At 41.0% G+C, this 27,157-nt stretch overlaps 3 protein-coding genes across 6 annotated transcripts in view; 2 read left to right on the forward strand and 1 right to left on the reverse strand.

The window, feature by feature from the left end:
- The first annotated feature begins 483 nt into the window (after positions 1-483).
- LOC144015562 (uncharacterized) lies at positions 484-12,562 on the forward strand. Its single transcript, XM_077515667.1, has 3 exons — positions 484-543; positions 9,062-9,840; positions 11,228-12,562. Exons 2-3 carry the CDS (start codon positions 9,132-9,134, stop codon positions 11,950-11,952), a joined length of 1,434 nt encoding a protein of 477 aa, XP_077371793.1. The 5' UTR covers positions 484-543; positions 9,062-9,131; the 3' UTR covers positions 11,953-12,562.
- A 5,131-nt stretch (positions 12,563-17,693) lies between these two features.
- Positions 17,694-26,929, forward strand: fam185a (family with sequence similarity 185 member A). 2 transcript variants are annotated; one of them, XM_077515679.1, is made up of 8 exons: positions 17,694-18,276; positions 18,902-19,011; positions 20,169-20,258; positions 20,864-21,002; positions 21,562-21,603; positions 21,676-21,771; positions 23,977-24,111; positions 25,832-26,924. In XM_077515679.1, exons 1-8 carry the CDS (start codon positions 17,859-17,861, stop codon positions 25,942-25,944), a joined length of 1,143 nt encoding a protein of 380 aa, XP_077371805.1. In that variant the 5' UTR covers positions 17,694-17,858; the 3' UTR covers positions 25,945-26,924. The 2 variants fall into 2 exon arrangements, with proteins under 2 accessions (XP_077371805.1, XP_077371806.1); XM_077515680.1 differs by lacking the exon at positions 20,169-20,258 and having other exon boundaries at positions 25,832-26,929.
- fbxl13 (F-box and leucine-rich repeat protein 13) overlaps positions 25,751-27,157 on the reverse strand; it is a 74,986-nt gene continuing 73,579 nt past the window's right edge. For all 3 annotated transcript variants that reach the window (XM_077515670.1, XM_077515671.1, XM_077515669.1), the window contains 2 exons: positions 26,572-26,735; positions 25,751-26,393 (listed from right to left, as the gene is read on the reverse strand). In XM_077515670.1, coding sequence (XP_077371796.1) covers positions 26,315-26,393; positions 26,572-26,735 — 243 coding nt within the window. In that variant the 3' untranslated portion in view covers positions 25,751-26,314. The remainder of the gene's footprint in view (positions 26,394-26,571; positions 26,736-27,157) is intronic.

Below are 27,157 nucleotides of genomic sequence, written 5' to 3' on the forward strand. Positions count from 1 at the left end.
GCCCCTATCCAGCCTGTTTTTCCATGTTTCCATCCTTCAGCACAGCTGAATCTAATGATCAGCTAATCAGCAAGCTTTGCAGAAGCCTGATAACGATCCCGATCATGAATCAGGTGTGTTAGTGGAGAGAAACATGGAAAACAGGCTGGATAGGGGCTCTTGAGGACCGAACTTGGAGACCCCTGCTCTAGTATCTGTGCCCTTGCAACCAGTCTAGGGCCATGCACCCTGCCTCTCTTCCCTAAATCAATTGGGAAAGACTACAGTGGCGCTATAGAAAACAGATAAATGGATGATTGCCATCTATTAGTTTAAACTAACCCTAGCTAATCAGGCCCGAACAGGCCCTGAAGCATTGCACGCATCATATCCTTACCCTTGATTGCTTAATTCTAGAAAATTTATGTCCAAAAATCACAATGGGCTACAGGTATTTAGGTTAATGACTGACTCATGGACTGACCAGGCTTATCTGGTGCTAGTTCACCACAGCAAACCCATTCCTCATGTTACCAGACACATTCCGTTGTTTTCAAGTGACCGGTAAGTCATCCTGACACATGGTGAAAGAATGTCTCGTTTTATGAAGCATTAAGTGAATATGAGTGTGTGACAAAAGACAAAAGATGAGTTTGGATACTTGTGTGATCCAAGGGATGAAGACAGATATTATGTCTGTGAATGATCCAGGTGGATCTCAAGCTTTGTTTCAACAACTTGGATGGAGACCAAGTGGCCTCTTTGCCTGTCTGGAAGCTGAACGAATGGTCAGATGTTTGTTCTATCTACGAGGAGGTGGTGGTGGTGGGGAAGGTGGGAGCACAGTGTTTACACCAGCCAGGACAGAGAGTGGGCCAAGGCGGCTCAGTGGGGGGAATTCAAAACAGTGTTCACAAGGAGGGCACCTCGAGGACTACAATCTGCTGTCCATAAATGGCTAAAAGCCGAGAGAAGAAGTTATTTATGGGAATGATCCACAGCCACACTCTGTTATAAGGACCAATTTCATTTTATTGCGGAATATTTGGATATTGTTGTATTCCTGCCATTCATCCATCCATTGTCTGTACCACTTAACTCTGCCCCAAAATTCACTAGATTAATGGCAACCCAAAATATGAAAAAACATAGCCCAACTAACCAATGGTATCTGTGTCGCAGTGTTTCAACTCAAAAGCAATGGACATTTGAACTGTGAAGCAACACATGTAGATGGGCATTTATAGCAGGCTAGTCAACAAGCTCAAGATTATTTCCCCTGTTTTCATGTGATGCAGATATGGCGCAACACCAGGGTTAGGGGGTGCTGATAGCCCTGTTAGAAATTATCCTCCAGTATTTTATTTGATATTCTACAATGGGTAAACAAACCAACATGGTGCCCACAGGTACCATGTAGACTCCAAGAGCTTCATGAGTAGCCCGTGGACCTGCTCTACAAACAGCTTATCTGTGATGGAACATTGTGATTTTCTAGGAATGTTGTGAGGCAGCACGGTGGTTGACTGGTTAGCACGTCTGCCTCCCATTTCTGAGGACTCGGGTTCGAGTCCAGGCCCCGGCCTTCCTGGGTGGAGTTTGCATGTTCTTCCCGTGCCTGCGTGGGTCTTCTCCGGGCACTCCGGTCTCCTCCCACATTCCAAAGACATGCATGATAGGTTAATTGGGCGCTCCAAATTGTCCCTAGGTGTGCTTGTGAACGTGGATGGTTGTTCGTTTCTGTGTGCCCTGCGATTGGCTGGCAACCAGTCCAGGGTGTACCTTGCCTACTGCTCAAAGCCAGCTGAGAGAAGCTCCAGCACCCTCCACGACTCTTGTGAGGAACAAGCGGTCAAGAAAATGGATGGATGTTGTGATTGTTGTGTGCTGAGAGGTAGGATCCCAAATGCAGACACAAATAAGATTTTAACTATTTATTCACATTGAGAAGAAGAACCTTTGTAAGCTGTACACAGGAACAGTTGAGCAATAATCCGGCAACCACACACCATTCTCAGACAGCTTGTAAAGACAGTAAATCGATCTCATTGGTTGTGGCTAGACATCTGGGCACCAGTACTGACATGTAATCATCTGATTGGCTGTTGATTGGTTTCTAACCATATAGAGAGATTAAAGAGTCTTGACATCATCTAGTTACAATCTGATTGCATCAGTTCAAATAAAACAAATAGAGCCAGACATTTGCCGCTAACAAAACATAGTCATGATAGTTTATCCCAGGCGTGACCACAGACATGACAGTACCCTAACATTACTCCTGCATGACAGTGATAATTTGAAAATGTAAACACTGGGAGAGATTAATAGAAATAATGTTCTATATTGATATTTATGTTTCCTAATTTTGAGAAATAATGAACATGATCAGTCTGCACATAAATGAGTATCGTGAATTATTCATGAAAGATACAATAACATTGTTAAAGGTAATTTGAGCAAATTTGTTATTTCAGCAGTGGGCATCAAAATGGTAGCCCTTAGTGATCGATCAGTACCCAAGAACTGGATCTCATGTTCTAAAAGGCAGGAGACCCCTGTTCTAAAATCTAAATTATCCATCCATCCATTTTCTTGACCGCTTACTCCTCACAAGGGTCGCGGGGGGTGCTGGCGCCTATCTCAGCTGGCTCTGGGCAGTGGGCGGGGGACACCCTGGACTGGTTGCCAGCCAATCACAGATATAAATTATTATTTTAAATTATAACTTAATCTTAATCCTCAACACACACACATACACACACATGCATTTAGCCCAAGGAGAGGAAAGAAATCCTGGAGACATGCCTGACGAGACGTCATGCTGAAAAGATCTTTATGTGCGCTGCAGACGTCTGTGACCAGTCCAGGTTGTAACCGCGCTTCTCGCCCAAAGTCAGCTGGGAAATAAGGACAAGAAATTGTTGGGTGGGAAAGTCCCTTTTATTCAGACCGACAGCTCCCAATTGTGTAAACATTTCTCTCACACATTTTTTCACTGTGTTAAAGTGCTGGGGTGTGCGTGTGCGTGTTTCCTGGTTTTTACCTACCAACAGTTGTCAAACAAGCCTGACTGTATACAAGCCTGGAATGTTAGTACAGTGGTGCCTGAAGAGTTTAATATTAACTCAGTCTTAACGCAAAACACTCGGATCTCAAATCACCTTTCCCCACTGAATGAATGTAAATGACATGATTTTTTTCAACCCCACCAAAACACCAACAACTATTTTTGCAACATGTTTTTTTATTACAAAAAATAGCACTTTACAAAATTGGATTTTTCCAAAAACATGAATAAATAACATTATTACTAAACTCAGCTTTATTTATATTGCTTGATGGAATGCAAAGAATTAAACAGTTTGTGCATAATCATTGTATGCTTTAATTCAATTGACATTGTACAGCTATCACATTCTGGTCGATGCACCCCCAAAAACTCGTATGTCAGGTTACTCATAAGTCGAGGTACCACTCAGCACAGTTTAATTCAAGTAAATGGTATGATTGATACCCCTGTCTCCAATTTGTCATGTTTGTTCACAGCTTATCTCTTCCACACTTTATCTCCTTCACTCAACTTTCCATTTAAAAGCGCGCGTTTCCCACACTCATAGCCAAACAGTTTCTTTTGTCATTATTAAAAAGACAGCTGAAAAATGTCTCCAGCCTTGATGCTGTCATAACAACCAGCCAGCCAGGAGGCCGAAAACAACAATTCAAAAGGTCACAACAGGCAGGCTTAAAGCTAGAGTTTTGCTCAGAGTGCAGACCTCCGCCAAGCATCATCAGTCCTACCTAAGTGCTCATCTTCTCAGATACAGTACCCACCTCCTGCATATTTTGTCTGTAAGATCACACCTTATCCAAGTACAAATGTATGAAAACAACCAAAAGACCCGATGTCGCAATACTAACACAAGTGGAAAAACACATTCTCTGGATCTGCACCATTAGCCGGATCACCACCAAAATTTTATGGGTTCCTTTTGGCCGGTACCATATCAATGTCCTGAGCTTTTTTTCCCCCCTTTCCTTTTTCATGAAATCCCCCTAACAAACACATAAATACGGGGTGATAAAAACATAACGTTGCTGGGCGGAGCTGAGTAGACCAGTAAAACGCTTCAACAAACATTGAACACCAAAACACAGTGAGCTTAGCAACCCACAAGAGAGGCTCCCCTCATCTCATTGCTATGTTAAGAAAATAAATTAAATTCTAACTAAAAAATATATATAATTAAATAATACACACTGAGCTTAGTAAACCACAAGAGAAACTGACATTAATAAAAGCAAAGTAAAATCAAACAAAATTAAGTTCAATTGAACAGTGAGATTAGCAACCCACATGGGCCCAATGTCTCATGTCAACTACATGGGAAAAATTCCAACAACATAACATTAAACTAAAATTTAACTAATCAATACAAAGTGAGATTATCAAACTACGAGAGACTGCCTACTATCGACATGAAACACCCCCATAATGAATTCAAACTACCGTAAATTAAACTAAATTTACCAAATGAATATATTTTATACATGTTATACAAAAAATACCCCGCACACTGACATAGACTTTACTTTGTACTTTTATTTGAGGGAACAACACGTTTTTGATTTTTGTATCTTGCTCATCTTGTAGCAATTATACGCACCTGTGAATAATCAAGTCAGATTTGAGGTGAACCTGATGACGCTGGACATGAAACGTGTTTGTTGTTCCCTCAAATGAAAACACAAAGGAAGTGTGCAGGGAATTATTTTTCCTTGTCACACTACACGAGTTCCTGCTGCCCACCAACACCTGATGATAGGCAGCTGTGCCAAGACACTTGCTTAATTGATTCAACTTTATAAATGATTTAATAAAATAAAATAAATTCAAATTTCAAACAAATGAAAATGAAAAAAAAATGAACCAAATTAATAAAATAAAAAATCAACACAAACAAAACTAAAGTACTGGTACATCAAATAAAATAAAATTAAATAAAACAACATTAAATTGAATTGTATTGAATTAAAATTTCTACATTCATAAGACACAACAAAATAAATTTGAATAAAATTAATTAATGAATAGAGTTAAATTAAACAACAATATAGTGAGCTGTGCAACCCTGTCTCTGTTCTCCACATTAATTTGATCAATAAAATAAATAAATATAATAAAATTATTAAATACACAATGAGCTGAGAAACCTACAGGAGATTAAAATATATATTAATACACAAACAATGATACCTTGCCTAATATATATATGTATATATATATATATATATATATATATATATATATATATATATATATATATATATATATATATATAAAAAATTTATAAAAAAAAAAAAAAGATATTAAATACACATTGACCTCTGCAACTCATGCCAGAGGCTGACTTTTGCCTGTCAGTTAGATACATTAAATAGTTAGTTATTTAAATCATACAGTACATTAGTTCTTTTAATCTAAACAATCTTTACCACCAACCTTAAAAAAAAAAGAAAGAAAGAAATACAACCAAGAAGCAGTCATTAAATATGATGAAATAGGTCAAACGTGTCACATCTGCAAGTGTGATACATGCATATACATCACTGCCTCTGGTCATATGTATTTGCATGACAGCATGCAGGGAGAATGTTCTGTGAGTGGTCTCCATTACACAATGTGAGCCTAATTATGATGAGTGGAAATATGATAAACTAACATATGTCAAACTGGCACACATACAGTCCTGTGGAAAGCGCCACAAACAGCCTTCTTTGTTTCCATGAAACATGTAGTAAATATTAAGACACATACAGTTAACAGTAACTACAGTGGTTATCAAGTGTACACAAACCTGTTGAAACGCCAGTTTTTTTTTACAATATATTCAAAATCGAGACCAAGAAAAATAATTTCTAAACTTTTTCCACCATTAATGAGACATTTAACCAGCACAACTGAATAAAACAAATCAAGTGGTGAAGTAAAACTAAACAAATGAGAAAATGTAGTTGCAGAAGTGTGCACACCTTTTTACAACTGGTGATGTGGCTGTGCTCAGAATTAAATCACCATCAGAATCATGTTAAATGGAAGTCCGTACACACCTGCCATCATTTAAAGTGCCTTTGATTATACCCAAATAATGTTCAGCTGTTTTTAGTAGGCTTTCCCAAACTTAGTTTTAGTCGTTCTAGCAGAATTCCGAGGGTTTTGTGCTAAGACCGTCTGGAAAAGCCTTCAAGAAAATCTGAACTTTATTTGGGGTTAATCAGAGTAACTTTAAATGTTGGCAAATGTGTGCTGCTGTAGCCTAATCATGAATGAGCGATGAATGTGAAAGTGATTGGTTAATTTTGAGCCCAGCCATATCACCAGTTATAAGTGGGTGTGCACATTTAGTGCAACCCATTTGCATTATCTCAATTCCTTATTTTTACTTCCCCACTCAAAAAGCTTTTTTTGTACAAGTCGCATTAATGGTGGACGTTTTGCAATGAAATAGCTTAGTCTTAATTTTTTTTTCACATTATGAAAACCTGGCAATTGAACAGGGATATGTAGACTTTTCATATCCACTGTATATTTCAGTTCATTATTCACATCCCCGCGATATCATGATTTTGTTTGCATTACACTGCAATTATGGCAATGTCCTGCCCTCCTCGTATGCAAGAAAGGAGAACCAAAGTCACCAATGCACTTTTCAGCCGTTTTGTAAAACGGCAAAACAGACAATAAGCATACTCGCGTACGAGATGCTGTCAGCCACAGTTCAGACTCACACACCAACTTGCTGACTTCCCACACCATTCCAACCTACCCCGTATCTTAAAGGCACATGTATATACGCAGACACTACAATAGGTACACTATTTTCTATATTATGTCTGTTTACAATGTGTTTAAAAAGTGTGTAGAGGAGTGTCATAATGAGTGAGAGCACATACTGTATATGTAGCCTCCTGTTACTCAGTGTTCCCCACTTGCTTCCCTCCTAAAATGCTTGGCTCTCCATTCTGCAAGAGCTCCATTACTCCACCTCCTTCCCTTATCTACACCCGCCCACCTTGCTGCCTCCGCACTGACTGACTGAGGTGGCTCTATTTTACCCTCTCTTCCTCTCCTCCTCTCACTCTTGTGACTCAAGATGAAGATAACAGCACTGTATACATTTTTGACTTTGTTGGCCTCCTCCAGCCTCTCTTGGGAAGGGAACGAGGGATTCGGGCAATGCACAGCAACCCTGCGGGCCGGGGGGCCATGCGGACCGGGGCGAGCCGGGTGCCCCTATGTTTTGAGCCTACCGCCGATGACTGTACACCTGCCACAGCAATTCCGGGAACTGGAGAAGCTGATGAAGGATTTACAGACACTGAAGGATGACGTGGACCAGCTGAGGAAGATGTGTGACGACTGTGGGAGACACCAACAGAGCAGGTATGGCGAGGAGGGACATTCTGAGACACAATGTTTAGGACAGAGAGATTTAGAAGACGGAGACAAGCAGGGAAAAACAGTGGCACGCTCTATGTGCAATGTAGAAACAAATGGCAAAAAAGTAACCCAGAAGGAAGCAGCTGGAAAAGACGAGGACGAAAGTGAACATGCCGAAGTGGATGGTGGAAAAGAGATCAGAAATAATCAAGAGCATCAAGTGTGGCCAGATGAAACAAATGCAATGGAGAAAAACACACAAATAAAGACGTCACAGGACCGTGGGAGGCAGGATCAAGGGAAGATTTGGGAGGAGAAGAAAAATGAAATGGAAAAGGGGTTTAAAGGCCGGAGTAATGAGAAACCAAAACAGAATGCAAACAGAGAGCTCGTGGACAAAAATGAGCCTATAAAAAAGGATGAGGAGGTCGTGGTGGAGAAGGAAGACGGAGAAATGGGAAGTGTAAAAACAGAGAGAGCAAAAGCAGTAAAGAACGTGCAAAGAGATGGTGATGGAGAATCAGCATCCAGCAAAACGACTCAGAGGACAGACTTTGTTTCAATCAGTCCGACTCCTGTGTTGACATTTATCTCAGCTCAAAGGACCGAGCTTGTAGACTTGGATGAGACTGAGAGGATCACGTCATCTGTTCCATCCCCTCCCTTCTCCAGTTCCACTTCCAATTACCTACCAGTTATTAACCCAAGAAGAACCCAAATAGCTTCGACAGAATCAACAACCATAAGGAATCAGTTGGATATAACAAGTTCCCCAAGTTCAGCCTCCATCATTCCTCAACACAGCCTCCCAACTATTACCTCCCCCAAAGCCACAGATCGCAGCAAGTGGACAAGCACTGATGCAGGCATGAAGCACCTACCAGGCCTGAAAGGCAAGCCGGAGGAAAAGCATACACCTGGAATGAAGACTGAAGCAAACAATAAGCTAAAGGACTCCAAGCATGAGCGTAATCTGGACTTTAAAACCAAACAAAAAACGTCTCAACAGAAAAACAAAGTAGAGATTAAACTAAAACCTGACAATGACACGAAAAGGTTTCTAATTCAAAGAGCTGACAATAGGACAACTGATCCTAATCTCAAAACCCCAAAACCCAAACAAGGTAAAGACAGAACAACTGATCTGCAGCACGTAGCATCTAATCAACAAGCAAAACCTGTGACAGATGATGAACCTGAATCAGACCAAATTCCAATGTTAAACAAAAAATCTAAACCAAACAAAAGACCTGTTCATCCTGTTAAAACCAGTAAGCAAAAACCTGACAAAAAATTAAAAAGTGACACAAAAGAAAAACATGATCAAAATAAAGCAAAGCAACATTTCACACCAAATCTGCAGAAAGATTCTAAAACAAGGCAAAAACTGACTGAATCAGTTCATTATAATTCTTCTGGGAACTCTGAGTCAGAAAACTCATTTACAGCTAATCCCAATCAAAGGCTGAAATCCAGCCAGAAAATTCCCAGTATAAATGGAAAGCCCAAAACTGGTCAGGTGGCCAAATTTAACCAAAAGCAGTCCAGTCCTGCAAGAGACCAAAACGCTAAAGCTAACATGGAACCTCAAGACAGCCAAGAACTTGCTGATTTTAATCATCAATCTGTATCTAATCAAAGTCTAGGTGAGGACTCCAACAAAAAATCGGAACCCTGGTCTCGCTCAAGTGACAGACCACCAACGAGATTGATGCTAGAGCCAGAAGAAACACCAGAAGAAACACCAGAAGAAACACCAACTGAACCAAACCAGAACACCCCAACACCCCAACCTCACCACTCTAGCAGGACGACAACAGGTAGTTTCTATAATGCTCACCTTCCACCTACTCCCGGTCTTGTTTCACAGACGGATGAGGTGACTGATTCCCAAGTGGACACAGAGTTCAAGCTCAGCACGATGAAAACTGTCACTCCAAAGACCTTCACAGGCCTACGCAGCCTCCCGGTGGGTCCAAACAGCGGGACGGTGTCTGATCTGAGGCCACAAACAACCAGTAAACCTTCATCAAGCCCAAAATCAACACAACCGATCCTGCTCCACAATGTTATTCCGAGCAACAATCCAGGCCCTGTGAAGTTACACACTAGAGATGAAGCAGCAGCCCTCCAAAAGACTGTCCAACCCCTTCCTCCTAGTCTCCAGACCACCTCCAGCTCTGACTTCAGCTCAACAACCACCACTGGCCCTGTGGCCCACCCGGCTGCTGAGTCGTCTACGTCAAGCGCTCGCGAGCTGCGTGTGAAAATCAAGCAGGTGGCTGCCGCGTTCTTCAACGGCAGCCAATTGGGCATGAATGGAAGATCGCCGCCGGAAAGGCATCCAAAAGATCTGCCAGAGAATAATGAGAATGAAAGCAAGACAGCCGGCGGATCACTGATGCTGATACCATCTGAAGGTAAGATTTTTCACACACTGTAACATTTTTTTCCAGGTCTTATTGCAAGAACATGTATAGATAGATGGAATTATGAGTCAGACTACAAGGGCCTCTCTCGTGCATGGCAGTCAAGGGTTTAGGTCAGGATTCTGGACGGGGCCATTCTGAATATTTATTTATTTATTTTCTTCTGGTGAAGTTGCTCTTTTGTTGTTTTTTGTGCCTTGCGACAACATATTTCTACACTGTATATCACTTTTAACTTCGAAAAGTCGTAAGTTGGGACCATGGAAAACCAAAGAACCCCTGTACCTGTAGTACCACTATTTGAATCAGACCTCTTAAGATAATTGCTTTTAAAAGCCATACGATCTGCTTATGTCAACATTAGCGTGTATTCCAAACCATCAAATAAAGTGTTTATATCCTGTAAGGTTAAAAGTAAACATTTTCTATTAAATGACTCAAACGAATGTATCCACCATGGAGGTCCACTCTTGGGAGTGTAATGTGTTGACTCACCTCGTTTACAGTAGGAAAGTAGTTGAGTTGCACTTGTGAACTCATTTTTACATCCCAGCTGCAAGGTGATCATAATTAAATCATCATTTTAAAGCATGGTTTTGAAACTTTTACTTCCAAGGGCTCTGTACAGAAAAACTGAAGGATACAAGTCAGTATCGATATCGGATCAATACTGGCACTAAAATATCGTTCTAGTAGTTTAGTTTCAGTTTGGCTCTTTTATGTACTGCTGTGGTTTGGTCAAACAGATAACAGACATGTCACAGTAATGTGTTTCGATCTTGTGACATTATGTGACTTAGTATGTCATAGTAGTATATTGCATGAACACACTCATTGGTAAAGTATTTTCTATTTATCAATGAGCTTTGTCCAAATATTTTCCTCTTAAAAAAAAAAGAAAAAAGAAACAACACAAAAACACTTGAAGGTTTAAATTTGAGTGTGAATAAGTAATTCAATGATACAGCTGAGCTACCTTAATTTGTTTTTTTAATTGTATACTATAATTTTCAAAAAGTATCGATATCAGCGATACTGGCGCTGTATTTACTCGAGAAGATTGGCTTTTGCAGCAATCAGCAGCAGAACCCCAACTCCACATTCAGAACGTAAACAAGAGCAATATTCAGTAAGCTGACAATCTTCCAAGCAGTATTAACTTGTGGATGATTAGTGTAATGCTTCACAAATCGGACCTTGACTGAGTAGAAGTGTCAGTTTTTGCTTCCCGAATTGATTTATTTGTAGTCATCAAGGTGGTATTGAATAGAAACATTACTATTTCAGCTACTTGACTTTGGACAGGCATGTTTTAAAGTGAGGCTCCTGTCAATCAAAGACAAGCTTGTGATTTGTGTCTCCGTCAAATGCTCCTCAGGTGCAGTTTCTACGGTGAAGAGGGACTGCTCGGACCACCTAGTCAGAGGGCGGGTGATGAAGAGTGGCATCTACCAAGTGACTCCGGATCGCCACGCCGGCAGCGCTTTTCCGGTCTTGTGCGACATGGAGGTACACGGTGGAGGATGGACCATCCTACAGCTCCGGCAAGATGGAAAAGTCAGTTTCAACCGCACCTGGGCTGAGTACCGATTGGGCTTCGGGCAGCTACTGAATGGAGGAGAGTTCTGGTTGGGGAACCAATACATCCACCTCTTGACCCGGGACAAGGACATGACGTTACGGGTGGAGCTACAGGACTTCTCGGGGGTGGCAGGGTACGCAGAGTATGAGCACTTTAGGGTGGCGAGTGAAAGGATGCGCTATAGGCTGACGGTGGGTGGTTATTCTGGAACAGCGGGAGATGCACTCCGTTTCGGCTCCAGCTACGACCACAACAATCAGGCTTTTACTACCCCAGATAGGGACAATGATCGGTACCCAGCTGGGAACTGCGGATCTTACTACAGTTCTGGCTGGTGGTTTGACGCATGCATGGCTGCAAACCTCAATGGAAGGTACTATTTTGGGAAGTACAAGGGGGTACGAGATGGCATATACTGGGGAGCCTGGCATAATATCTCCACCGAGTTCTACCTCACAAATGAAAGGCAGTCTTTTAAAACAGTCAGGATGATGATCCGACCAAGGGGATTTTTATCATGAACATATGATTGTTAAACACTATTTTCAAAAAGTTAGGGATATTGGGATTTGGGGTAAAAACTAAGGTTGAGACAACAAACAAACAAACAAACAAACAAAATTGGGACTGGGATTCAAACGTTTAAAGAAGGTCAAAATAAATTGAACTTTGAAAATTAGTGTATTTTAGGATCATCTTGAAATGGCAATCACAGGTTCAATAGCCTTGATTTTTTTTTTTTTTTTTTGAGTAATGTATGTTTGTATCAATCACATCAAACTCAGTTTGCACCATTTAATATTAACTCAAGACAAAACAGTACTCAATACACACCTGTGCTGGTCTATTTGGCACAATGCTTCCCCCTAGTGGAAAGTTTTTAATTGTTCAGTGTGTTGGCGTAAACGACCAAAGAGAAAAACTCAGTTCGACTGCGACGTGACGTGACCCGATCACCCCTTGGGGATGACTCGAGATAATTGAGGATGTACATATGTTTACAGTTATATATAGGCTCTCTGACATATACGTGAAAGTGATGGGATTATTTGTTTGTTAGTTTTCCTCTACTTTTCATTCTATACAACCAACCACCACCCCTGCAAATTAAAGCACAAAATGAGAAATGAACAGTGTTGTTTGGTTCTTTGAAAAATGAAAACTATCCTCTCGATAAAGACAATTATTTTATGTTGTGACTATAACAAGTGCTAAATTTCATTTAAGGGACTAGTGCTTTTGGCTCTGACTAGCATACAAACCAGGCATATTGTTATAGTAGTATTAGTCAAAACAACATTTCATTAGATTTTCAAATAAAAAATAATCCTCACAAATCAAAAGGGGGAACCGCACGATATACGCCACCACACTTAATATTCACGAGTCTGGCGAGGAGGGTCAAACTCGGCGGGCCAGTCATGCTAAACGAATGTAAACAGTCTACCAGCGAGATTTCCAGTGCTCTAAATCTACTAATTATGTCCGCGAATGATATCCCTGGTGCCAGATTCACTGGTATAGACGTCGAAGAACATATTAATGTTCAATTGAAGAGATGGCTTGTAGAGGGCTGAAAAAGACGAGGAAAAGAGCCGCAGGTAAAGTTTTTTTTTTTCCTCTCCCTCAAAACATAGTCCTATGCAACTGACACTGACATTCTCCAGTTTCAACATGATATCCTTCCTTTACCACCATATGTGTCTTTCATATCTGGTTGTCTTAGGTCTTTGATAGTTGTTGGAGGTAAATTGTTATTTATTTTTTGTGTATGTGTGTAGCGTGTGTGTGCATGTGTCTCTTGGGCACAACCAACAAAACTCGCTATACCAGTGGTGAGTGGTGACTTTTTTGAGTGGGCATGCTGTTGTCACATATGCGAGCGTTCGCAAGGGCGCGAGATCAAAATTTTGGGGGTATTTTTATTATTAATTTCAATATTAAATATTAATTATTAATACCGCTGTGTAGGTATACAATTAAAGCGGTAATATTCAAGACTGACGCTGGTTGATATGCACACACTGTAATGTAACCAGCTCCATGGTAAGTGAAATGACAAAATCACAATTTGCCAATTGGTTGGAATTTACAGTGTTCGGAACTGGCTCGTGCCCATGATGTGGGCTCAACCCGGTAGAAGGAAAAAAAATTACATCACAGAAGAGCTGCAAGAGGTTTCAACCAACCAAGTTTGCCAACCAAGTCCTTTCTTGAAAGTGAGGGACAATATTCTTCCCCGTTTTCGTGATGATTGCTCCAGTAGGACGACCACTTGAAATTATATTTTCGCTGGGCCGGAGGACCGCAGAGTACGGCCGAGAACGCTGGAGCCTCCTCTGGCATGAAATCTGGTATTTGACGGCCCTCTATCTCCAGGACGCAAAGCCACTGACTGCTAGCCAAGTAAGCCAATTATGTGCATGCCCGTTGTCAGGCATGCAGCTTGACTGCTAGCCTTTTTGCCATTCAAAACCACACGTACGGAAACAACCTCTCGGAACTAACAACTTTATTTCTCATTGCGCATGTGTGAACGCTGTCGGACTTCCGGTTTACAAAGCCGTGCTTCTTCTCGCAAGGCACCCGTTTATCGCGATGGTTCGTGCGTGCCAACTATCCGCTATCTGCTTTCAACTTCTCCGCAAGGAAAATGGGGAAAATTACACATGAATTTAAGACCAAAGCAGTAGAACTAAGATATTGTATAACTATAATTATTTCAATGAGTTTATTTACATGCACCGCATAATCCGCATTAATAGCTTATTATGACCGCTCGCCACTGCGCTATACCTCAATTCTTTCGATTATTAGGTCCTTTCCGCTTATAAACCCGTTTCCTTAATTCAGAAAAGGCCCTACATATACATTTTCATACATGTCACAGCTGCACAAAAGGCAAAATAAATAAATAAATAAAACTCAGGCGGTAAGCAAGACAGGTCCGTACAACAGTGGCAACACCATTTTAGCATTTTTCCTCATCATTCATTATTATTGTCCGGCAGTCGGGGTTGTGTCAAACGCAGAACAAAAAAATAAATAAAATAAAGACCATTGGTTACCTCTTCCCAACCCTGGTCCTCGGGGCACACTATCCAGCCTGTTTTCCATGTCTCCCGATTCCAACGCAGGTGAGGATCAGGCTTCTCCAGAGCTTGCTAATGAGCTGTCATTGGAATCACCGGCGTTGCAAATAGAGAGACATGGAAAACAGGCTGGATAGTGTGCCCTGAGGACCAGGGTTGAAAAACACTTCTCTTAGGGACGGCAGTGGAAAAAAAAACCCGGAAGGTTCCATCGTGTGAACCTTCAACTTTGTTTTGCTTGTTTGTTTTCCAACTTTGCCAAAAAATAAATAAATGGACGTGCACAGTACGTTGAAGCGCAACGTTGAAAAGTATTTGAAAGGAATCCCAGTTTTCACTAAGAAACAAAGGCAGGATTGTCATCTAGAAGCATGCCCCCCAACAAAATGTTTTCTACATATTAGGGCTGCACAATATATCGAAAAAATATCGATATCGCGATATTGGCCCTTGCAATATGCATATCGCAAAGGCATGCAATAAATTTTATATGGAATTTTATGCTTTTTATATGAATTTGACCAGTCAGATGCTAACTAAAATGTGCATCGCCATTCAATAGTTGAAAATTATCAAGACATAATTACAATTAATTAACTAAGATTACATTAAGGTTGCTTATTTTGCCAGATGAAAAATGTTTTTCTTTCATTAGGTAATAAAAATGAAATTTCTTTAGGTACATGTTAAATATCGCAATAATATCGATATCGCTATGTTCAGCAAGTATATCGCATATCGCATGTTTTTCCAATATCGTGCAGCCCTACAACATATGAAGGTGTAAGGCTTTAAACTGCTCTTTTGGACGTCCGCTCAAGTTGATCCCGGTTCACATTTATGGAGAAAGGGCTAGCGCATTTAGCGGCAGCGGCAGCTGTCGTGGCTTCGGTGACGTCACTTCCACTTATGCCGCGGCATCACGTACGTCACTTCCGCTTATGTCGCGGCGTCGGTGCTGCCGTTGCCTTTCCTCTTTCTCTCGCGGGCATGTCGCGACTCCATTCGACTTGGTGCCGCTGCCATTACTCATTGTATGCATTTATAAATGGATTACAAGGCTTTTTGTGTGTGTTTGTTTTGTTTAGTCACTTTGCTAAACACTTCACTTCTTTATTTTCGATGACTTGACAATAAAAGCCACCTTCATTCTCCAGTTGGTTGCCGAAGTGTCACATATCTCAGTGCATGGAAGCGTCCTCCCAGTCCTCGTACCACAGTCCTTGTTTGATGTCTAGCCTTGCCTTGTCTTGCGCCTTTAGTTTGCCCTGGTTTTCCTCCCTTGTGGAGCGCCTTTTGTTGTCCCTGTTTTTGAGTGCCCTTTTTTGTATCTCCAGTTTGGAGCTCTTTTAGTTCAGCCTTTTTTTCCCTCCTTGAGAGGCGATTTGAGTTCCGTGCAATTAAAGCTGCAGCCTTGTTGGCCAACTTACACTCTGCGTCTGAGTCCTACCTCCTCTCGTCGTGTCATATATAGACAGATAGATAGATAGATAGATGGCCGACAGGAATAGGACCATATTTGGATTCCACAATGGCGGCTGAGGCTCGTCCGCCATTGTGGCAGCTCCCTGGCACCGTTCCAAATATGGACCGGTCCACGAATTTTTTTTGTTTTTTTTGTGTTAGGTGGTTTATTATTATTGAACACAGAATACAATGCAGTACAGCCAAGATGAGACAAGTAATGCACTCTGTTGAGCGAAGGCAACATGTCAAATGCAACAGCGACATCTTGTGACTTACACAGGAATGACATGCAATGACACATTTATAAACAAATATGTACGATATGAATGAGATACGTTTTCAAACAATTTATTGAACTCTGAAATTACAAATACTCAAGCAGGACATCATTGGTCACATTGTGCACACTAGAGAGAGAGAGAGAGAACCCATGATCTATCTATCTAATATATTTCAACATCATTAACCTTTTTCGTCACGTATCGCACATGTATATATTTGTTTTTCATATAGATGTGTATGTTTAAAACATTTGTACAATAAAGATTGATTTAAAAAAACAAAAAAAACACTTTGACATCCAAATATGGTGCTATTCCTGTCGGCCATTGTGGCATCTGGTGATGCCACAATGGCGGCTGCGGCTCGTCCGCCAGGCCACTGATCTGTATGTAATACTGGATAGCTGACAGCTCTGTGGCTTCAACGACTTGCGTGAACGGTTTATCGGCTATCCAGTATTATATGCAGCTCAGTATATTGAGCCGTGTCACAATGGCGGATTGGCATCTCCCTGGCACCGTTCCAAATATGGACCGGTCCACGGAAGTGATTGCTCATGATGGAGTGCAATACCTTAATTCAACTTAATTTCCAGAGCACTTAAATAACACTTAAATAAATAATAATAATTAAAAAACAAAAAAACCCATCGAAAATAAGGAAGTGAAGTGTTTAGCAAAGTGACTAAACAAAACAAACACACACAAAAAGCCTCGTAATCCATTTATAAATGCATACAATGAGTAATGGCAGTGGCACCAAGTCGAATGGAGTCGCGACATGTCCCGAGGGAAAGAGGAAAGGCAACGGCAGCCACCGATGCCGCGACATAAGCGGAAGTGACGTACGTGATGCCGCGGCAATACGCGGAAGTGAAGTCGCTGGTGCCGCGGCATAGGCGGAAGTGACGTCACCGAAGCCACGACAGCTGCCGCTGCCGCTGCCGCTAAATGCGCTAGCTCTTACTGCATTTATGACTGAATTTTGGCTTCGGGAAACGAATAAAGATTACATCCTTCGTATGTGGACGGTTGTAGTGTCTGGAGTGGTTTGTGCAAGTTCCATAACAGCTGTGTTTACTCGGCATGTTATTTTTCCGGAGCTAAACGAGAATAAAACAAGCACTATTTGCATGGCTCGTCAATGAGTGAGCTTCTTTTTGACCCACTTCCTGGAAGTCACGTGGCCTGGCGGTCTGAAAATAACATTGTGCGGTTCCCTAACTTCCCCATTGTAAATATCCAAAGTCCAATGTTTTTTGCGTCCTTTCACACAGAAAAAAATGCTGCATTCAAGGACACTGGGAAATCCGAAAAATATCAACTTGCAAGTTGCACTACTTTAAATGTGATTTGTATGTCTGTTGTTAACAGTGCGCGTTTTTTCAATAAAGCATTACACAAAAAAAAAAAAATGTGGCTCGTGCTAAGCGGAAGTCTTTACGTCATTAGTACGTACGCTTGTGTCTTGGGTAACTTGACCAGCGTGGGAAGCCTCGGTCAACGGAATACGCCTGTAGTTTGATTTTTATTTTTTTAAACACGCTTGAAGTAACGTACTGTTCGGCCGTAAATGTGTTAATTGCAATGCTGTCCTGGAGCTCGCCAGCTCTCCGGGGTGGCGTCGGACTCTTCTGGTGTCGCACCGTCATCCGTCTGCGTTGCTGTCACCAGCGATCTCTGTTCACGTCTTCCGGTGGCAAGTTTGCCAGAGAGGAGGCCGATGCGAGCCACCGGCCGCCGCTGAAAGAGTGGAACTTGAAGGTCAGCCCCTTCAGCACGTTGCGGGCACGCCTGGGTTGTAGCATCTCGGTCCGACCCTTGGACCCGCACGCATTTCCTGAAGCAGACCGAGCCTTGGTTGCGGTCTACGGAAGGGAGCAGGGGAAGAAGGACTTGGAGGACTTCTGTGTTCGCTACGACGACCACGACAAGGAGCTACTTGTCTCGGCCGAGAGGGGTGACAGTAACTTGTCTGTCCATTTGTCTGTACCCATCAAGACCAGTGAGTTTACAATACAACACAATACAATACAATACAGGCTAGTGTGTACAGTTGTACGATGCAAAATATAGTGCAAACTGCAATCAATGAATGAGAAGAATTATTTTAAGGAATATGCATTTGTATAGTAGTGCAATGGGATGATTTACTGTATGGCGAATTTTGTTTTGAATGAATTTAGTGGAAGTACATTACTTCAAATTGTGATTCATGCATTTGTGTAAATTAGCCATAGATTATGACACGCTCTGATTTATCTGCAATTTCTAATAAGCGAGATGCGCATTAGATTTGCGCATGCGCGAGGGAAAAAAACGAGGCTACCAACTACCCTATCAATTTAAATGGCGGAGATTAGAGTGGTAACAATCTTTGCCTAACTGTAAACTATAAAGCTTGCAAATCAACTTCCTTGATATCAGTAAACCACATGCTATGTATGTTAATAAAAACAGCAACGTTCCAGCCGTTGAAACGTTTCTATCAGAGCCGATTCCATCAGATCCAATTCATTTTCAATGACCTTTTGGTAGTTTCGCCTACCCACAATGCACCACGCCGCTGCCCATAATGCACCGTGAATTCGAGATGCGCACTTCGCTTATTACGTGCATGTGTGTTCCAGATCTCTTCATTAGCACCCATGCCGAAGGCAACGTGCAGGTGGAGAACATTGAGTGTGACATCTGCAAGGTGCACACAGAGAAAGGCCACTGCTCTCTGCGTTCAGTAAAGGTCAGTCAAGAGGAGCACACTCACTGGGGACACTTTAATAGGTGCACTTGCTTAATTCAATGGAATCCACAGATTTACATGAATGGACTGTCAATGGACCCTTGCAGGTGAAACCAGAGGGCAGCCATCTTGTATTGCCACTCTTGCATTTATACTGACAACTTCAATGCGGTTTTCATTGAAAACACTTTTATCAGTGTGTAATTTACGGCAGAATCTCTGTTAGGGATGCACGATAATGCTATTTTCAACCGATACGATAAACCAATCATTTAGAAACTGCTGATGCCAATAACCCATAAGCTGATAATTGTTCAAATGTATGTGCACTTTTATTCTTTATACACAATGCCTAAAAAGTGCTATAAATTTTTAATTGCTCAATATACAGTGATTTTTTTTCAGGGGAAGAGTTGAAATTAACCATTTCACAGACTAGCTGGTTAGTTTTTCCCAAGTCTCGTATTCCTTTATGAAAGAATAAAAACATGTTACATATCTTCCTTTAAGTAATCTAAACATATCTCCTCTCACTAGCTTTTAACTCATTCACTCCCAGCCATTTTGACAGAAGCAATCCCGTTCGCTCCCGGCTGTTTTACTGCATTTTGACTGATTTTGCAAGGCCCACAGAATATTGTGTTCTATTCTATAAAAACATGGAACCTACCAAAAGAAAGATTAAAGTCTCTTCATTCATCAGGAAACAAAATGTATATTTCTGTTTCCGTTTTGCAACAATTAGCATTAGAAGAGAGCTAAGTTTAATCAAGTTTCACAAATCTAGAATTGTGCGCTGGTTGCTCTCCTTTGCTCTGCTGCCACCTGCTGGCCGTTTGTGTAATAACTACCATTTCTGCAACCGTTCTTTTTTTTTTTTTTTTTTTTTTTTTTGCAACCGTTCTTTGCTGTTGAGAGGCTGCATCAAAGCCTTCTGCATGCTCTAGCATTAAAACAAAAACGTATAAATACGTGTTTGGGACACTTAAAACAAAAAAAAACATTTAGTTGAATAGTTGTTGATTAATTTGATAATGGATTATTTGTTGATGAATAAATTAATTTTGATGTCTCTACTTGTTCATGTAAGCACAAGAAACCAAATGTGCAGTGTAATGACAACGTGCGCATCACTAATGTTGCATGTTGTACCACAGGGTCATCTGGTGGAGGTGCGCTCAGGTGGAGATGTCACAGGCGAGGGCACAATCCATGGTAACGTGGATATCAGCGTTTTTGACAAGGCTGTAAGAAACACACGACGTGCATTTGAGTCAACATCAAAAACCACTTTACAGGCTCAATTCTATGGTAATATTAGATTGTTTAAAAAAATATAATATATTTTGTTCCATGAAATTGTATAAATTTACTCTGAACAGTCCATTTCCTTTATATCTGCGAGTTTCTCTTGGTTACATGTTTATATATTAGGGATGCACGATAATATCGGTGGCCGATAATTATTGACCAATTTGACATCATACCAGATAATAAAGAAATCAGCCGATAATCGACATGCCATGTTAGTCCATTTGTTGCGTTTGTGGCTCAAGTTGTGCCCAACTCCTCAACCCCTCCCCCATCACAACTGAAGATGGGGACCCAACACAGAGTGGGTGATCGTCTGGTTGGGAGGGGTGGATCTTTTTTACAATATTGCTACTTTCTATAATTGGCACATGAATAGTGGTGGGTGAATCGAGTTCCCCGCTGAAGGCCAAGGTCCCAAATGAGTGGCCCGCCAGTGGAACTGAAGGGACACTAGGGGGCAGCAGCAGCCTTCAATCCACCCTCCACAGCTTTGAAGAGGAAACTCTCCCTCACTGTGTGATGTGCATGTGTTGTGCAGGCGGTAGGTGTGAAGAAGCTGCAGGGCACGGAGATGAAGGTCTCCACACAAGATGGCGCCCTGGCGGTCAAGGCTGTCTACGCTGAATACAGCTGCATTTCCTCCTGCGCTGGGAAAGTGGAACTGGGATTTTTGCACGGTGATCTGAACAGGCGTGTTGTGTGTTATTTACCAGTGGGTCCACTTACGGGTGTCCCACCCATTTTTTATTTTATTTTTTTTGTGGTGGGCTACATTGTAATTATGGCAATGATGACTATGAGTGCCCCGATTTCTGAGTTTTTCGAATGAATATGAACCAAATATTATTATTATGAGCTGTTAGTTGGTAAGGCAAGTTTATTTGTATAGGCAAGGCAAGTTTATTTGTATAGCACATTTCATACACAAGGCAACTCAATGTGGTGATACTGATAAACATTGTTCCCACTCCCCTGGAGGTGTCATTCAAACCTGAAGATTATTTTTGTAAAGCAGATATTTTTTCTTGCATTGGATCTTACTAGCAAGTGCAGAAAACAACTTCTTTTCCCAAATGTATTTGTTGGAAGATCGGAATGTAGTCATTGTCAGAGCCGAGAAGAAGAATGCGTCACCCGTATAGAATGTAAATCTCTCTTCCTGCGAGGCACATGTTGGAAACAATTATCGAGTTGACTCACACTATTGTCACTGACTGTGCTCTACTCTGTCCAAAGGTGACGCCACTGTGAAGAACATATCAGGCCATACACGCATAGGTAAACACTCTCCGACGGTAGCACACAATGGTATGCTCCGTTTTGGTGATCAAATTTTGCTGCTTTTGTCAGATGGCTCCAATGGCCTCTTGAAGGTTTCTTCTCAAAGTGGCGACATCGATGTGTATGTGGGAGACGGCGCCAGCTCAGAAGTGCTCAGCCAGGAAGGTAGGAATATACAAATTGTTTGGGTTGTGCGATAAATCAAGAATGCGTGCACTGCGTACACCTAAGTATAAGCACCTGAACTCATTTTGTACTGTGCAGTAGAAGTAGCAGCCTGGTTAGCAGGGACATTCATATGACAATAAGACCAATGGGAGATGTTGTCATTGTACGAGTGGTGTTCCTCAAGAGTCATGCACAAGTACTCCCTTCTTACTATTCATGTCTCCTTTTTCGTACCTTATGTGTGGCATGAGTCATCTAGAGACTGTGTGAGACATTTCTTGCCTTGTTGGAATAAAAATTGTAAATTCTAAAAATTGTACAAATAATTTATTTGTGCTTTTGCATATTTAGAAAAATGCTACAGTATATATACCAATTTATTTGTATTATGGCAGTAGGGTTATTATAGTTTTGGAATTTTTCATTCTAGTTAGTTTTTATTAGTTTAATCCTTTAAAAATGCTTACCGGCAGATTTAGTTGAGTTTGTTAGTTTCAGTATTAGTATTATTTTTTAAATGTGTATTACTTGTGCGCAATATTTCAAAAACACCATGGGAGCAACGTCATCTGAAGGTGCTTTTCTATTGGCTGCTGCTCGATGACATCACTTCTGTGTTACATACTTTCAAACATCATTATCCGGTTTATATCAAAATAAATCTACTAAAAAACACATTTAAAATCATCCCCAAAGGCTCATGCATTAAATTAATTACCAAAGACTAAAACAGAGGACATGTTTGCTGTAATTATAGTTAGTTTTAATTAGTTTTGTAAACACAAAATGTAGTTTCAGTTAGATTTAAAAAACATTCTCGTTTTTATTTTATTTTGGTAACAATATTTTTAATTTAATTTTAAGTTTTTTCATTAGTTTTAGTTATCTAAAATAACCTTTAATGGCACCTGTTTTTCGATAACCTCCCTTCTTACTTTGACCATCTCCAAACATTTTGTTTATTTTATTTGAACTAAGTCAAATGCCATTTTTAGCATATGCCAGTGGCCACTGAAAAATGATGGCGGGCTGCAAATGGCCCCCGGTCCGTAGTTTGGACACCACTGCCCTAAAGGTATGTGAACTTGTGAGCACACTGCATGGTGAGATAAACGCTTAATGCCCATAAAATCCAAAATACTGTGGCAACTATTTTGACATTTTCAGAGGTTGAAGTTGACATAGTATTGACTATAGATGTGCATGTGAATTTTGGTGACAATTTAAGCAACATTTAGCTTTTGTACATTTACAGTTGTGCTCATAAGTTTACATACCTCACGTATGTATGTAAACTTTTAAGCACAACTGTATACTACTTTATACTCTTTATAACTTGTATATTGCGCTCCAGTTGAGAAGGAAAATAAAATCACTGGACATGCTATGAAAACGGCCTGCTCCCATCACTCCCCCCCCCCCCCCAAAAAAAAAAAAATATATATATATATATATCATACACCTGAATGTGTGTGTTTCAGGTCATTTTTTTAATGTCAGAAACTAAAATAATCCCACCAAGTTGACTTTACGTATCTCTATTAACAAGCATTTTCGGCGAGTGCTTAAGCACGAATCCTCGCACAAATACACAGAATGAGAAGGACCATCTATACTCTGTACTCCCCTCCATCGCTAGACGTAAACATGCTTCAGTCACACTAAGTCCGTGTATCTTTTGGAAGCTTTGCCTCAATTGGGTACTCGCCGAAAAGTGCGCATCATCATTGACGATTGATGGAAGTGCCCACCTGTGTTATTTGTCTTACCTCTTTTACGTCTCTTAGTTGTGATGTCATCACGGCCGCAGGGGGTTGAAAAATTAACAAGCCTATTTAAACTTCCATCCATTTTCTTGACCGCTTATTCCTCACAAGGGTCACGGGGGGTGCAGGAGCCTATCTCAGCTGGCTCTGGGCAGTAAGGCGGGGGACACCCTGAACTGGTTGCCAGCCAATCGCAGAGACAAACAACCATCCACACTCACAAGCACACCGAGGGACAATTTTGGAGCGCCCAATCAACCAGCCATGCATGTCTTTGGAATGTGGGAGGAGACCGGAGTAAATTAATTGGGATTAAAGCTAACTAATCATATACCTAAAAAACAAAAAACAAAAAAAAACAACAACAACAATGTATTATGTATGTTGCGTTCCACCGCTAGCTTTTACCTAATGAATTCCTTGTTTGTTACTGTAGGAGCAGTGAACGTCCGCGTCCCATCTTCGTTAAGAGCGCAGGTGGAGCTCTGTGGAGCCACAGTTGACGTCAGCCATGATGTTACGCTGCACCAAGTCAAGGAGAACACCAGTGAAAAGCAAACCAGAGTCATTGGTGAGGCCCGAGAGAACAGATTAGATATTTTTCTTCAGAGCCCAGAATGTGGGGGGGAGGAGGCGCCCGCAAAGATATATATATATATATATATATATATATATATATATATATATATATATATATATATATATATATATATATACGGACCCGTCGCCATGGGCGGGCCTTGGGGGTCCGTGCCCGCCCTGTCAGTCAGCCGTGCCCGCCCTAGCAAGATGACTCACCAACTATTCGTCCTATCAGTCACGTAAACTTGCGCCTTCTGTTTCAAGTAAAGCATGGCGTGCCAGCCAACCACATACCTCCTTTCAAGTTTGGCTGTGATTGACAACTAAGCAAGCCAATGACAATCAGGATCAGGAGGGATAGGGTGGGGTGGCGAGAGACGCGCGCTCTGCAGACGTGCCTTAGCCAAATCTACTTCCGGGTAGATAGTGCGCATTTGCCGGCTGGCGCTGGGACAAAGACTGAGCAGTGAGCAAGTCGTGCCGCTTTAATGGAAGCCACCAAATGCCAAACCTAGATCCAGGATGACACAGTTGACATCAATGGGAATCCTGAGTCCACTGGTTACGTTTACAAGTGAGTGTCAAACTTTTATTTTAATTAGTCAAGCCACACAGCACGGATGAATTGTAGCAATACACAGTATGCTGTTAACAGACCCAAGCAGTCACACATACACAACAACAACTAAGGAGCATAAAATTATTTATCACTAAAGCAGTTGCAGTACAATGTGAGTTGAATTCTCTTTTTTTATTGCCAAGTTTGTTCATGTTGATGACTGTCACTAAGTTCTAATAAAAAAAAAAACAGCACTTTACACATCCTTTTGGATTGATATTCTGCTTAGTTTTTCACTGAACCCATATGTTGTTTCTGTATATCATCGACATAACTCAACCTTATTTCTAAATCACTTTAAAACAGCCATTGCTGCATACAAAGTGCTGTGCATGGAATAGAAATTAGTCTTTTAGTAGACACAAGTGAAATAAAATAACACAAAATAAAATTAATTAGAGTAAATATAAGTAGATAAGTATACACACAAATAAAATACAAAAAAAAAAAAAAATCTGTATTAGTATAGAAATAAAATAACACAAAATACAGAAGGCACTATAAAAAAAAAAGTAAAATGATGTGAAGTCTCATGCTGAGTCAAAGATCAAAGAATAGAGATGTCTGGCAAAAATGAAAGGAAATGTTGTCCATATCGTACAGCCCTAATCCAACACGCAAATGAAGGCAACTGCTAGCCAATTCCAGATAGAAGGGGCTGGATCACAGAGTCATTCATTCGGACAGAGTTGTTTACAGAAGTGAAGAGTGGATTTGTTTCAAATGAACTTTTGAGTTGAATAAATGCAAAATGAACTACACATTTTTTTTTCAGTTTGTCTTTTAGATTTCAGAACGAACTGCCGCTTTTAAGTGACAGAAAATATTTTTGAGCACTTTTGCAGTTGTCACAATGCCGCTGTTCAACCTGATGAACATTAGATTTAGGTTGATAAAGTGTGCCCCCCCCCAAAAAAAGGTAATGCCCCCCCCTACAATTTCTTTCTGGTGACGGGTCTGTGTATATATATATATATATATATATATATATATATATATATTTATTTATTTTTCCCTCATGGGGGCAGCTTTTCATAGACTGTACAGTGTTAACCAACGTTGACATTCTCTAATGATCCATCTCTCTCAGGCTATATGAACTGTGATGGTCCAGTGGGGCAGCAGATAAGAGTCAGCACAGAAAGAGGCTCGGTCAGCCTGAGGACCCAAAGCTGGTTGCAGTCCCTGAAGTTGGGAGGATGAAAAGTTACATCGCACCGCTGCATTGTCACTCAGGGATAATTGCCCCTCACACATCATCTGTTATGGCTGCAAAGAGACTGAAATAATTAACACTTGTGTGCTTTCAAATTTGTATTTAATAAAAAAAAAAAAAAAAGCGTCCAAAATATGTATGGAAACATTCAACAGTCTACAGTGAGCAACAATGCTTCCATTCATTCAAAAGGGCATTTTTGAAATGCATATCATGAATAAACACTCCATGTTACTATGGAGCAGCCAAGGTAGGATTTGTTTGGGCCTTGGTGGAGGTCTGAACTCGGCTGAGTTCTGTTCCAGCTTAACTGGTGCAAGTGTCATGTCAAACACCATGACGTGCGCACAGATTACTTTATCGAAGCCACAATTCGGTTTGTTCGTTGCTGTACTCCCAGTGCTGCACATACGACTGCAGCCTCATGGCGGCCTCCCTGAAACACATCCACACACAAACATCATAAACAGACACGACTCACAAAACATACACAAGTTGTGAATTTTGTTCAAGTCCCTTGTTCCCTAACAAGGAAATTAAACAGCTTCAAAATCTTGTACAAACACTTAAAAAAAAAAAAAAAAAAAAAAAACTTTTTTTGCTTCAGTTCTTACTCTGAGATGCGGCTACAGCCATGCATAGTGATTGACGAGAGCGGCGGACAGAGCCTCTCAATGTATCTGATGGCACGATCAGTGAGAGTACAGCCGCTCACATCCAGCTCTCGCAGGTACTGGGCTGCCCCGTGTGAAAGGCACTGCATTCCCATGTCAGTTATCTGTGGAAAATCAACAAAACTCACTAAATTGAGCTCCCAGTAAAATTAGAAAAAAAATAGTTCTCTACACTAGCTCCATGTCTATTATAAGTAGATGCACAAAAAAAAGTCTGTAGGACCCAAGGCCTAATTGATTAATTTGTTGCCGCTTGGGCTTTAGTTTTTTATTTTGACAAATCAGTCACTTTTTGTGGGGCATAACCATGCTCTAAAACAATACAATTTTTGCAAGTTTATGTATCCCAGTGATGTTTTTTTGTTTGTTTTTTGTATTTTAGGGGGCCCCTCCATGAGCTGTCGCCTTACCATGGTGGAGGGTTTTGTGAGTCCCAATGATACTAGGAGCTATGTTGTCTGGGGCTTTATGCCCCTGGCAGGGTCACCCATGGCAAACAGGTCCGAGGTGAGGGGCCAGACAAAGC

The sequence above is a fragment of the Festucalex cinctus genome, chromosome 3 (assembly GCF_051991245.1).
Source record: "Festucalex cinctus isolate MCC-2025b chromosome 3, RoL_Fcin_1.0, whole genome shotgun sequence".
In the NCBI taxonomy this organism is placed as follows: domain Eukaryota; kingdom Metazoa; phylum Chordata; class Actinopteri; order Syngnathiformes; family Syngnathidae; genus Festucalex; species Festucalex cinctus.

Excerpts from the sequence above, each read along its gene's own strand:
- fam185a (XM_077515679.1), top strand. The coding sequence starts at position 17,859 with ATGCTGTCCTGGAGCTCGCCAGCTCTCCGGGGTGGCGTCGGACTCTTC. Across the intron at positions 20,259-20,863 it reads TCAGCGTTTTTGACAAGGCT|GCGGTAGGTGTGAAGAAGCT; the intron begins GTAAGAAACACA and ends TGTGTTGTGCAG. Across the intron at positions 24,112-25,831 it reads AAAGCAAACCAGAGTCATTG|GCTATATGAACTGTGATGGT; the intron begins GTGAGGCCCGAG and ends CATCTCTCTCAG.
- LOC144015562 (XM_077515667.1), top strand. The coding sequence starts at position 9,132 with ATGCTAGAGCCAGAAGAAACACCAGAAGAAACACCAGAAGAAACACCA. Across the intron at positions 9,841-11,227 it reads GATGCTGATACCATCTGAAG|GTGCAGTTTCTACGGTGAAG; the intron begins GTAAGATTTTTC and ends AATGCTCCTCAG.